Genomic DNA, 13,403 nt, shown 5'->3' with positions numbered 1-13,403 from the left:
ATCACGCAGGGACTCTTCATCTTCTTCTGAAGCAGACCTTCCACGGAGGCGAAGCTCTGGACGAACCATCAGCGCTGATTAGGGACTTAGACATATTAGATCTCTCACGCTTTATGACTCTGTATAACCGTTGCCACTTTACTTAATAAATCCAAGGTCCTCGTGCCGACAGACTTTATTACCTCTCCGTCTCATTTCATCTGGTCCAGTAACTAGACAGACCGTTTTTCCCCTCAATATTGGGCGACTGTCTTGACCGTTACTCAAAATCACAATTCTCTTCATAATCCTACCCGATTGCCCCTTCACTATCTATTTAAATTGGACGACCTAATTAAACCTTTTATTCTACCTATTGATTGCATTTAGTGTTTTCCAAATTTTGATTCACTACTATACCAAAGCCAAACCCTCTACGTTGTCCTTATCTAGTTTATTCAACACTGAATTGATACATTGTTTCCATTTACTAATTAACCATGTTGTTTTATCTGAAGTATGCTTGTGTATCCCCTTGTGTATCAGGCTCACACACACATCCTTTCTTATTTTATTTTACTTATTTATTTTAAATGACATTTGTCATTGTGGATAACCTGAATTAGAAATTTGGATAACGTTTTATCATACTTATTCTGTCTAATTTTTAAGTATTGCCGATTGTTTTTTCTAAATTATAAGATCACTTTTAATAAATTGTCTATTACTTATCATAATCTCTAAGAAAATATTTTATTTGTGTTGTTATCTTGGCACCTAGACCTCGTCAGGTCCAAGCACCAAAATAACTTCCACCTATCCACGCAGAGTCCATGGGTTGGGTCCGCTCCTCTTAAGTTTTGATGAGTCACTTTACCCTGGCGCCATTGAACCCATTGACTCCTGTGGAGTGTGGTTTGCAGACAATTTTTAACACTAATTGCTCATGTTTTGGATTCTAGATAATTATTCCTGAATCCTGTGATCACCATGTAACTTGCTCAGGGACATATCAACACTCGGCTAGGAGGAGATGGGGATCGAACTAACAACCTTTCAGTTGCAAGACACCCTCTACTTCCTGAGCTAAACCGACCCCCAGCCTCCTCTCCGCTGATTTATTATCTCTGGGTCGGTCCGCCTCCGCCCTTTTTTCTTTCTTTACACTTTCCAAGATAGTTGTTCTTCTCTTACGATATTCTCATGAATACTATTGATCCCGCCTCTGCAAACTTTACAGTGGAGCCAACACGCAGGGCGTACCCGCGACAACCCTTGATACCTAATATTATTCTAATTCAGTTGAAAGAACAGTTGCATTGACTTCCGCCCTCACATTTGCCTTTTTTTTTTCAGGGAATTCCTGCCCATTTGCCGATATGCAGTCAGTGGTAATGTATACCGACCTATATTTTACACACGAACATAGTTAATCGAATGTGTATTGTAACAGTTGAAGTGTAATTTAATCTCAGTTGTTTACAGACTTTCTAAAGTAGTTTTTTTCCTGAATGACTTATAATTTCGATTACACAGTCCAATTGTTATCCCAGCAAACATTTACTCCACGTGCGTCGAGCCCAACAAGTCCAGTAGTCATCAAGTCACCACGTGACTTAATTTCAAACATTTGCCGTTTCGAGCATTTGATAGTTATGTTATTAACCTCTAGTTCTATGTTGCATGCTACGCCGTCTAGGCTTCGCCTGGGCTTGTCCCGTGTGCCTAGAGGTCGTAGCCTACATGAGATATAGTTCTTAGAGGAATGGTGACTTCAAGGAAAACTTATTTTAGAGTGATGTAACCGAAAAAAACACTCACGGCAAACTTTTCTGCATCCAACAATTCGCCGAGTCACAACGTGAATTTATTTCGACCATTTGCTGACATGAAAACATATTGGTGTTCAGGGTGCCGCAAGGGACCCTGGGGGGGGGGGGGGGGGTGTTTGGACCATCGCGAGTTCGACCTCTGGCGCCCTCCTATGTCCTTTGCGGAGGTGACATTGTGTGGGGTTTGTTTATCGCTATGGGTGGGTTAGCGTTGCTGTTACTGTGTTGTTGTTCCCGACACCGTCACCGAGACGTTTATGTTGGTTAGTAATTTTGAGTGTGTTTTGGCGTGTTGTGTGTGTGTGTGTGTGTGTGTGTGTGTGTGTGTGTGTGTGTGTGTGTGTGTGTGTGTGTGTGTGTGTGTGTGTGTGTGTGTGTGTGTGTGTGTGTGTGTGTGTGTGTGTGTGTGTGTGTGTGTTCATTAAAGGCAAGTCTCGTAGTCGTGCGGTGTGAGCATGGACATATTATAATTATAGGATGTGGGGTGCGAGAGTTGCATGACCACTTAAACCTGTGCTCCCACTTAAAAATGTGCCTAGAAAGGTAAATCAAGGGGTAAAAGGTTCCAGTGGCTTTATCTAGCCCAATATTGCCATCCTTGATATGAACCAAAGGATCTAGGAGTTAAGCAGTTGAGCCACATCCTATTTTACAGTATGGGTGAAATTCAATAGAAAATTCAGAAATAAATTACACTTTATCACAGGTGTCTTTATTCAGTTACAAGTTAAAACGAGTACTCCTCAAAATCCCCGTTCCCTTAAGATAATGTTCTCACGTCGGCAAAGGGTCAAAATAAAGTCACGTTGTGACTTAACATCTGTTGGACTTGTTGACGACGCAGTTTGAGGAAATGTTTGCTGGAATTGAGAAGTAAAGTAGAGGTTGTAAATATGTTTGACACGTGCAGCACAAGAGCTATGCTTGTTATAGCACAGCTCTGTACATATTGTTATATGTGCTCTTTCTCACCCTTTGCAGGTGTTCTTTGACCTGGAGACCACGGGATTGGGAAAGCCTACTGCACACTGACACATTTTCATCAATTATCTGTCAAAAGTTTAATCAGGCATTGGCCCACTCAGATCTATTTGTATATTACATAGTATACCAACAACTTGTCTCTGCATGTAAATCTGCCTCCTGTTGTGATATTACATGTCCTGCACCTCTGAATACATTAGAGATTATCACCGTATGCTTTTCAATACGTCTCCCAGAACTCCACTCACGAACGCACGCTCGCTCGCTCACCCACTCCCCTCCCCTCCCCTCCCCTCCCCTCCCCTCTCAGACACCAAGCGATGTGATATCATCCAGCTGGCGGCCATCAGCGGAGATGACACCTTCAACATGTACATGATGCCTCAGGTCGCCATCGACAGAGGGGCCACGGCGGTCACAGGCTTCAGGGTCCATAATGGCAAACTCTTCCAGAACGGTAGAGCTATGAACACCGCCATCTTGCACGAGGCCCTGACCTCCTTCCTTGACTTCCTGTGGTCCTTAGAGCAGCCCGTGCTGCTGGCCGCGCACAACGCCAGACGCTTTGACATACCTGTACTGGACAGGGCGCTATTCAGGTGTTCCCTCGACGAGGAGTTCCAGCAGCTGGGCTCCAGATTCTTGGACACCTTACCGCTCAGTAAGACGCTGTATCCAAGGTTAGGCAGCCATTCACTAGTGAATCTGTCTGACCACTTCCTGGGAAAACGCTACAATGCCCATGATGCATTGGAGGATGTTACAGCTCTGCAGGAGCTGTACTATTGTTGGAATCTCAAACCACGCTATGTGGCTCGATGGTCATTCTAGCAGCCGCTAGATCTATTTCGCATTGTTGTTTAATAAACCCAGCTTAAAACCAACCAATCTTTTTTAATTGTCTCATTGAAGGTCAATGGATGGCCCTATGCCGTTGGTTAGTCTAGTTATTTCACTTTAAAAAGTATATCTCTGGCTTTAGCCTTCCTGCTATGAATTTCACACCGTATTGTCCCATGGTGTGACGAGTTTGCAGCTTTTACCAAAAATTCCTAGGTGGCCCCTCCAACCAACTTTCATCACTATTATGTTAGAAATAATCTGCCCCAAACAGTGTCTTGTACAAAAACATTTTATTCTGAAAAAATATATAAAAAAAACAATTAAATATTAATAAAATTATAAGGCCATACATAATGTAGTCATGCAAACTCATAAGAGGGGAAATGTCCGAAAACAAACCCCTTTAGGGGGGTCTGGGTGCAATACCCCCCAGAAGATTTTTTTGTGATTTGAAAATGTAAAAGAAGCACTCTGGTATATTTTGGTGAAGAGAATTTCAGGACTTAAAGACAACTTTTATTTCAGTTCAAATGATGGAAAGTACTTCCACTTCTATTTTAACTTTGTATTTATTGCTTACATGTCCAAAACAAAGGCAATCAATCAATTTCCATTATATTATAAATAATCCAAGCCAAAACAGTGTCTTGTACAAAAACCTTTTATTTAAAAAAAATATCTATAACATCTTAACCACTTAGTCTTCGGGACATTTTTTTGTTTTTGCACTGCGCCTACTCTAGAGAGCACTGCTCCTTTATAATATGACCTCCAATCACATGCTTGGTCTCTTTGGAAAGCTGAGAACCTGTAGAATTGTATGACATTATACAGAATAACTGTATCATGCACTGACACAGTGCTGGGAAGGTTAGAATATTGTTTTTCCTTCCAGCCGGTTACACACAGCTCTAAACCCAAGCTGATTGTAGTACCCGGGGTAACTCCATATCCCTTGGAAACACTACTGAGCCCTAGCCCTAGGTCTTGTGATGCTGTGTGTAAAAGCAGATCAACAAAGCATAAAAGATGAAGTCTCCAGCTCCTTTTATGTAATGATATGCCCATTCGTTTTGGTCAGGGTCCTTTTGGAGACTCCAAAAGGACACCTTACCGCTCAGTCTATCCGGGGTTAGTCAGCCATTCACTAGTGAGGCTGTCGAACCACTTCCTGGGGAGACGCTACAATGCCCACGATGCATTGGAGGATGTTATGGCTCTGCAGGAGCTATACAATTGGTTGGATCCCGACCCACGCGATGGGTCATTTTTTTCATTCTGATCTGGTTGACTTATTGACGACAGAGTTGATGGTCCATTCATGTTAACATTAGGCAAGGCAAGGCAACTTTATTTATATAGAATTTAAAAACTGCAAAGTTAAAAACTGCATTGTAAACAGCAATGTATGTATGCAAGTAACCCTAACCCTAATAGCAAACAAAGTTAACATTTACTTCTGTTTTTCTTGGTTTATAATTCTTTTTATGTATCCGTTAATCTATTTTGTATTGTTGTTTATTAAACCATGCTCAAAACCAACCAATCTTTGTTAATTGAAGGTCAATGGAAGGCCCTATGCCATTGTTAGTCTACCTGTACTCACCATACCTGTTGGCCTACCTGTAATGGACAGCACTGGTGGTTCTGAGGGGTGGCCCTGTCTAAATGTGTATTGTATGAATATTTATTTTTTTGCCAATGATGATAGACAGACTAATAACGCCACCTCACTATTCTTTTCAATTAAGAAATGTCTAAACCTTATTTTTTAATAATTAATGTGGCAATAAAAAAGAAAGAAACAGGAAATGTAAATAGGCCCTATTCAGGGTTCCTATTCAAGTTGTACGTCTGAGAGTCTTTCCAAAGATTTGTAGTTAATTTCCTAAATTCAAGTCAATAATTGCGACATTTTTTTTGCTTAAAGAGATACTTCACCGGTGGGAATATGAAGGTTTTATGAATTAAATAATTCAATGTATTATCAATGTGAAAAAAAATTGAAATCGGTTCATCCTAGCCTGAAAAAAGGCAGAAAGAGTGTTTTCATGGTCTCTCTGGCTCAAAGTAAGAAAACCTCCAACTACCACAGTGCATTGCGCTCGCTGCCCCACCCACCTGTCCGGTCTCCCGTCCCCCTCATTCCCCCTCAGTACGCGAGCTCCCGCCCCTTCTCATTCCTTATTGGTGGAAAAATTTGCCACCAAAAGTGTGTTGTAGTCCTCGGCCCTTCTAGCGGGACAAGAGGTTTCTCCCGAAATGACGTCAAACGCGTCATTTGACGTCATTTCGGGAGAAAATTAGATGAGAAGAAATGGGCCAAGGGGAGACTGGTTTAGACTGATATTTATTTATATATTTATTTATATTACAATAGCGATTTTATAATGATAGAACGCCGGTTCAAAATGGGTGTACTACATGGCTGCAGTGGTGAATTAAAAAAAATAAAAGAGAAAAAATGACAAATCTGAGTGTTTTTAATACGGGAACCATGAATGGTATCTTTGAATTGCGAGATAAATAGCCCTTATTTTCATAAACAATCCAGAACCATGCAGTCAAACTAGTTTAACAATTTATTCTATATGAACACACATTAATGAGCATGGGACTGTGTAACTCATTATTTGTTATCCACAGTTTGGTAACCACAATAGGGAGGAGTGAGAACAGCGTAGCTCCCGCTCTGTACTGATACGGAGAGCATCACAGGCCTAACTATTTGACGCGTAAATCAGGTAAAATGTACAGTCTAAAAACTATTAGTTTAAGCTCCTTACTTTACTTGTGCAAACAAAACTGCAGTCCAAAACCTATTTCTTTAAATCCCATAGTGTTTGAATTCCATTTAAAACCTTTGGTTCACTGGCTCATTCAATTTTGTTTTATTTTCACTGACATACACACGCTGCTTATCTATTTGTTTTCACACAAAACTTCTAGTCACTCTTAAGCCAACGGCAGCCACATATTGTCACATTACTAGTGTAACACTGTCTCTATCCTCATCCTGTCTACCCCTCTCTCCTTACACCTCACTATCTACCTCCCCTCATACCTCTCTCGCTGTCGCTCTCTCTCTCTCTCTACCCCGCCCCGTCTAACTACTCTGGTGTGTAGTTAGAAGAACCTTTTCAATACATGTTGGTTGTTGAAGCTTTTTTTTTTTTGCTGTGACAAAGGTGCACTGGGTGCACTCACACTAGGCCATCTGGCCGTGGCCGTGGCCGTTTTAGCACCTAACCGTGCTCAAATCTGCCAGTGTGAGTGTGGCCAGTCTGGCCAGGCCGGGCCAATTTGGCCACTTGGGAGAGGTGAGCTGCTACGGCACGGGCCGCTACGGTACAGATGCTAATGAGCCGACACGCGCACACGCACGGCTACGCAACCTGAGCTGGATGACGTATAACCAATGCAACGACCACGGACATAATAAAGGCGACGAGCCTTCTTTCCCATTAAACAGTAAACATCGCGTCAATCGGTTCAACTGTTGGTGTGTTCTCTGTGTTGTTATCCATTGTTGTTAAAACTCTGACTGGCGGCAGACTTTATTATGGTCCATGCAGCGGACGCTTGGTGATGACGTGTTACGACATGATGACGTATGTACAAGAGCCTTCCGTGGCCAGGCCACAGCTGCGACGGCCAGATGGCCTAGTGTGAGTGCAGGCCAGAGAACAATGGGGCCATTTGAGCACGGTTAGGTGTGAAAACGGCCACACGGCCACGGCCAGATGGCCTAGTGTGATCTGGCCATCTGACATTGTTAAGAATTGGGCTATCCAGCACTATACGGCAGTTTTTTTTTTATCTCATCAGGGAATTCCCAACAAGAAGGCGTTTGAGATGAACAGGAAGATCAACCACCTTCCTGTTCAAATGAAATGCCTTCTTATTCAACTGAAATGCCTTCCTCTTCAAACGCCTTCCATTTTCACTGAAATCCTCACACGCATATGAGTGAAAACATTCACATACATGTACATCTGAGGTTTTCGGTATAGTGTGTGAATGGTTTCATATGCTATGTGTATGTGAGAGAGAATTTTTCAGCTGTGTATATGAGCACATTTTACTAGTACGTGTGAAAGCATGTCAGATGTAAAAGTTTCCACTAGTTGTAACAAGAGCTTTTCAGTTGTTTGAGGGAAGCTGTTTCAGTTGTGTGTGTAAAAGCTTTCAATTGTTTATGTGTGAGGTTTTCAGTATAGTATGTGAATGGTTTCATATGTGTGTGTGAGAGGAAATTTTTAATTTCTCTCTCTCTAATTTCTCCTCAACTCTAGCCTAGTTTACTTATACACTTATGTATTCTGGTTGGGTTTCTATCATCAATCGTCATCAATGTCAACTTGTCATTAGGTCAACGCCTACCTCTCCTCTCATTTAGATAAGATGGCTAGACCCATGTTAGTAACACACACACCTCTGTGTGGGTCAGGTTTCCTTATACTGGAGACATTGCAGTGTTTAATGGCTTATCTGTTTCAGTTGTTTTGTCACAAAATACATTATAAATTCACCTGTGAGAACATCTCTCTCTCTCTCTCTCTCTCTCTCTCTTTTCTCTCTCTCTCTCTCTCTCTCTCTCTCTCTCTCTCTCTCTCTCTCTCTCTTCCCCGCCCCGTCTAACTACTCTGGTGTGTATTTAGTAGAACCTTTTCACTACATGTTGGTTGTTGAAGCAATTTCTTTTTGCTGTCACAAGGACTCACTGACATTGTTGAGAATTGGGCCAACCAGCAATATACGGCAGTTTTTTCTTATCTCATCAGGGAATTCATGCCCATTTCGGATATGCAGTCCATGGTAATGTATATACCTATATTTTAAGCAGGAAAATACTTTAATTGTTATTTTATCTCAGTTGTTTACCGACTTTTTAAAGCTGAACTGACATTGCTGAATAATTTTCATCTATGATTTAGATTACACATTTGAATTGTTATTAGGTACAATGTAATAACGTCTATTGGTTATGTTCGCACTCTAACCGGATGTCATAATGACCTGCGATGGCCTCTTTCTCGCCCTTTCCAGACGTCTATTCGTAGAACTTTAGTCTTCTTTGACCTGGAGACCACGGAATTGGGTAGGCCTACACAGACACATTTTCATCACTTCATCAGTATTGTGATTTTACATGTCCTGTCCCTCTGTATGCATTAGAGGTCATCACTGCATGCTCTTCAATACGTCTCCCAGAGCTCCACATTTCACAGCCAACTCCCAGTGATAACATGCTAAACCGCTTGCTGTTTAAATTTAGAGTTATTGTATGTGTTTCAAAAATGTTTTCTACTCTTTAACGCAGACTTGAGCACTCATTCACGCACGCACACATACACACACGCACGCACGCTCGCTTGGTAACTCACACCCCTCCCCTCTCAGAACCCAGCAGGGGTGATATCATCCAGCTGGCGGCCATCAGCGGAGATCACACCTTCAACGTGTACATGATGCCCGAGGTCGCCATCGACAAACGGACCACGGCGGTCACAGGCTTCAAGGTCGACAATGGCAGGCTCTTCAAGGACTATCAGTCAGTATCTACCGTCACCTTGCACCAGGCCCTGACCTCCTTCATCGCCTTCCTGCGGTCCTTAAAGCAGCCCATGCTGCTGGCTGCGCACAACGCCAAACTAATTCACAGACGTAAACTGGAAAAAGAGCTATACAGGTGTGCCCTCACCGATCAGTTCAAGCAGCTGGGCCCCAGATTTTTGGACACCTGTCAACTCAGTAAGGCGCTCTTTCCGGGGTTAGGCAGCTATAAACAAAATAATCTGTCGTACCCCTTCCTGGGAAAAATCGACATTACCCACAATGCATTGAAGAATGCTACGGCTCTGCAGGAGCTGTACGGTTGTTGGAATCCCGACCAAGAGTCTGTGATTCAATATTCATTCTAGCAGCCGCTAGATCTATTTGGTGTTGTTGTGTAATAAACCAAGCTCAAAATCAACCAATCTTTGTTAATTGTCTCATTGAAGGTCAATGTATGGCCCTATGCCATTGGTTAGTCTACCTGTACTCCCCATACCTTTAAGCCTACCAGTAGTGGGCAGCACTATTTACTGTGGAGTTCAAAATAATAGAAAGTGAATATTCTTTTTGCAAATGATGATAGACAGACTAATAATGCCACCTCATTATGCTTTTCAATTAAGAAATGTCGAAATTATTTCAGAATAATTAAGTGGCAAAAAAAAGAACGTTTTTCACTCAGGTGTGTGAGGATTTCAGTGAAAATGGAAGGCGTTTGAAGAGGAAGGCATTTCAGTTGAACAGGAAGGCATTTCAGTTGAATAAGAAGGCATTTTGGTTGAACAGGAAGACGTTTCAGTTGAACAGGAAGATTTTTTTCAGTATAGTATGTGAATGGTTTCATATGTGTGTGTGAGAGGAAATTTTTAATTTCTCTCTCTCTAATTTCTCCTCAACTCTAGCCTAGTTTACTTATACACTTATGTATTCTGGTTGGGTTTCTATCATCAATCGTCATCAATGTCAACTTGTCATTAGGTCAACTACTACCTCTCCTCTCATTTAGATAAGATGGCTAGACCCATGTTAGTAACACACACACCTCTGTGTGGGTCAGGTTTCCTTATACTGGAGACATTGCAGTGTTTAATGGCTTATCTGTTTCAGTTGTTTTGTCACAAAATACATTATAAATTCACCTGTGAGAACATCTCTCTCTCTCTCTCTCTCTTTTCTCTCTCTCTCTCTCTCTCTCTCTCTCTCTCTCTCTCTCTCTCTCTCTCTCTCTCTCTCTCTCTCTCTCTCTCTCTCTTCCCCGCCCCGTCTAACTACTCTGGTGTGTAGTTAGTAGAACCTTTTCACTACATGTTGGTTGTTGAAGCAATTTGTTTTTGCTGTCACAAGGACTCACTGACATTGTTGAGAATTGGGCCAACCAGCAATATACGGCAGTTTTTTCTTATCTCATCAGGGAATTCATGCCCATTTCGGATATGCAGTCCATGGTAATGTATATACCTATATTTTAAGCAGGAAAATACTTTAATTGTTATTTTATCTCAGTTGTTTACCGACTTTTTAAAGCTGAACTGACATTGCTGAATAATTTTCATCTATGATTTAGATTACACATTTGAATTGTTATTAGGTACAATGTAATAACGTCTATTGGTTATGTTCGCACTCTAACCGGATGTCATAATGACCTGCGATGGCCTCTTTCTCGCCCTTTCCAGACGTCTATTCGTAGAACTTTAGTCTTCTTTGACCTGGAGACCACGGAATTGGGTAGGCCTACACAGACACATTTTCATCACTTCATCAGTATTGTGATTTTACATGTCCTGTCCCTCTGTATGCATTAGAGGTCATCACTGCATGCTCTTCAATACGTCTCCCAGAGCTCCACATTTCACAGCCAACTCCCAGTGATAACATGCTAAACCGCTTGCTGTTTAAATTTAGAGTTATTGTATGTGTTTCAAAAATGTTTTCTACTCTTTAACGCAGACTTGAGCACTCATTCAAGCACGCACACATACACACACGCACGCACGCTCGCTTGGTAACTCACACCCCTCCCCTCTCAGAACCCAGCAGGGGTGATATCATCCAGCTGGCGGCCGTCAGCGGAGATCACACCTTCAACGTGTACATGATGCCCGAGGTCGCCATCGACAAACGGACCACGGCGGTCACAGGCTTCAAGGTCGAAGATGGCGAACTCCTCCAGGACAATATGTCAGTATCTCAGAAGACCTTCACCTTGCACCAGGCCCTGACCTCCTTCATCGCCTTCCTGCGGTCCTTAAAGCAGCCCGTGCTGCTGGCTGCGCACAACGCCAAATACTTTCACAGATGTAAACTGGAAAAAGAGCTATATAGGTGTGCCCTCACTGATCAGTTCAAGCAGCTGGGCTGCAGATTTTTGGACACCTGGCAACTCAGTAAGGCGCTCTTTCCGGGGTTAGGCAGCTATCAACAAAATAATCTGTCGTACCCCTTCCTGGGAAAAATCGACATTGCCCACAATGCATTTAAGAATGCTAGGGCTCTGCAGGAGCTGTACGGTTGTTGGAATCCCGACGAAGAGTCTGTCATTCTATGTTCATTCTAGCAGCCGCTAGATCTATTTGGTGTTGTTGTTTAATAAACTAAGCTCAAAATCAACCAATCGTTGTTAATTGTCTCATTGAAGGTCAATGTATGGCCCTATGCCATTGGTTAGTCTACCTGTATTCCCCATACCTTTAAGCCTACCAGTAGTGGACAGCACTATTTACTGTGGAGTTAAAAATAATAAAAAGTGAATATTCTTTTTGCAAATGATGATAGACCGACTAATAATGCCACCTCATTGTGCTTTTCAATTAAGAAATGTCGAATATTATTTCATAATAAATGTGGCAAAGAAAATAGAAAGTTTTTCAGTCAGGTGTGTGAGGATTTCAGTGAAAATGGAAGGCGATTGAAGAGGAAGGCATTTCAGTTGAACAGGAAGGCATTTCAGTTGAATAAGAAGGCGTTTTGGTTGAACAGGAAGACGTTTCAGTTGAACAAGAAGATCAACCTTCTTCCTGTTCAACTGAAATTTTTTCTTATTCAAGTGAAATGCCTTCCTCTTCAATCGCCTTCCATTTTCACTGAAATCCTCACACACTTATGAGTGAAAATTGAGCGCAATCAAATAACACCGCTGATGGCCGCCAGCTGGATGATATCACATCGCTTGGTGTCTGAGAGGGGAGGGGAGGGGTGTGAGTGAGCGAGCTTGCAAAAACTCTGCCGTTCAAAACTTATTTCTTTAAATCCCATAGTGTTGGAATTCCATTAAAAACCGGTGGTTCACTGACTCAATCAATTTTGTTTTAATTTCCCTGACATACACACGCTGCTTATCTATTAGTTTTCGCACAGATTTACAGTCACCAACGGCAGCCACATATTGTCACATTATTAGTATGAGTCAGAGGGCATCACATCTGCCTCTAACACATCCTGTCTACCCCTCTCTCCCTACACCTCACTATCTACTTCCTTCTAACCCTCTCTCTCTCTCTCTCTCTCTCTCTGTCTCTCTGTCTCTCTCTCTCTAAGGAAATATTATTTTATTTGAATATATCTTCACGGTTAAAAAAAACTCCTGAGGGGAAAGCTTTCTGCAAGCAGCTAAGGCAGACTGGAGATCGGCCTCGGTGGTTTTGGTGATTTCGATCCAACCTACGCAGTCTCACTCCGAGTTCATGAAAAATCTGCGGCTTTTGGCGTTAACTGCTGACGCAAAGGGTGTCCTTGTGCATCTTCAAACGACACAGGGGGGTTTCAACTCATTACAATGTAATCCCTCCACGGCCAACCCTAACCCTTACCCTAACCCAGTGGTTCTCAACCTTTTTTGAGGCACCCTCATCCTCTGGCAATAAAAAAAATAAAATAAACTAACAACCTCCCTCACACCGTGTTATATTGTTTAAAGGTGTCATTGCATACTTTTTCATTGATTTTGCAGTGGTCACTAATAGCAATGAATGCCCTCTGAGAGAGAGAGAGAGAGAGAGAGAGAGAGAGAGAGAGAGAGAGAGAGAGAGAGAGAGAGAGAGAGAGAGAGAGAGAGAGAGAGAGAGAGAGAGAGAGAGAGAGAGAGAGAGAGAGAGAGAGAGAGAGAGAGAGAGGGGGGAGGGGGGAAGGGGGGGGACCCGTGACCTTGGGTACCGCGGGCACCGCGACCGTGGACTCCCACGTCTCCCGCACCTCCCGCCATGCCCT

At 42.5% G+C, this 13,403-nt stretch overlaps 3 protein-coding genes across 4 annotated transcripts; all 3 read left to right on the top strand.

The window, feature by feature from the left end:
- Positions 1–1,128: 1,128 nt before the first annotated feature.
- LOC130388557 (uncharacterized) lies at positions 1,129–5,781 on the top strand. Of its 2 annotated transcripts, none has more exons than XM_056597903.1 (3): positions 1,129–1,370; positions 2,793–2,823; positions 3,106–5,778. In XM_056597903.1, the coding sequence occupies exons 1-3, from the start codon at positions 1,359–1,361 to the stop codon at positions 3,624–3,626; spliced, it is 564 nt and encodes a 187-aa protein (XP_056453878.1). In that variant the 5' UTR covers positions 1,129–1,358; the 3' UTR covers positions 3,627–5,778. The 2 variants fall into 2 exon arrangements, with proteins under 2 accessions (XP_056453878.1, XP_056453879.1); XM_056597904.1 differs by lacking the exon at positions 1,129–1,370 and adding an exon at positions 1,949–2,074 and having other exon boundaries at positions 3,106–5,781.
- Positions 5,782–8,365: 2,584 nt separating this feature from the next.
- LOC130389611 (DNA polymerase III subunit epsilon-like) lies at positions 8,366–9,639 on the top strand. Its single transcript, XM_056599455.1, has 3 exons — positions 8,366–8,456; positions 8,688–8,739; positions 9,042–9,639. Exons 1-3 carry the CDS (start codon positions 8,430–8,432, stop codon positions 9,560–9,562), a joined length of 600 nt encoding a protein of 199 aa, XP_056455430.1. The 5' UTR covers positions 8,366–8,429; the 3' UTR covers positions 9,563–9,639.
- Positions 9,640–10,521: 882 nt separating this feature from the next.
- Positions 10,522–12,112, top strand: LOC130389633 (3'-5' exonuclease DinG-like). Its single transcript, XM_056599498.1, has 3 exons — positions 10,522–10,642; positions 10,874–10,925; positions 11,228–12,112. The coding sequence occupies exons 1-3, from the start codon at positions 10,616–10,618 to the stop codon at positions 11,752–11,754; spliced, it is 606 nt and encodes a 201-aa protein (XP_056455473.1). The 5' UTR covers positions 10,522–10,615; the 3' UTR covers positions 11,755–12,112.
- The last annotated feature ends 1,291 nt before the right edge of the window (positions 12,113–13,403 follow it).

This window comes from Gadus chalcogrammus, chromosome 9, assembly GCF_026213295.1.
Source record: "Gadus chalcogrammus isolate NIFS_2021 chromosome 9, NIFS_Gcha_1.0, whole genome shotgun sequence".
Classification (NCBI taxonomy): Eukaryota; Metazoa; Chordata; class Actinopteri; order Gadiformes; family Gadidae; genus Gadus; species Gadus chalcogrammus.
Note: the sequence above shows the minus strand (reverse complement) of the source record. Positions and strands in the feature narration are given on the sequence as shown.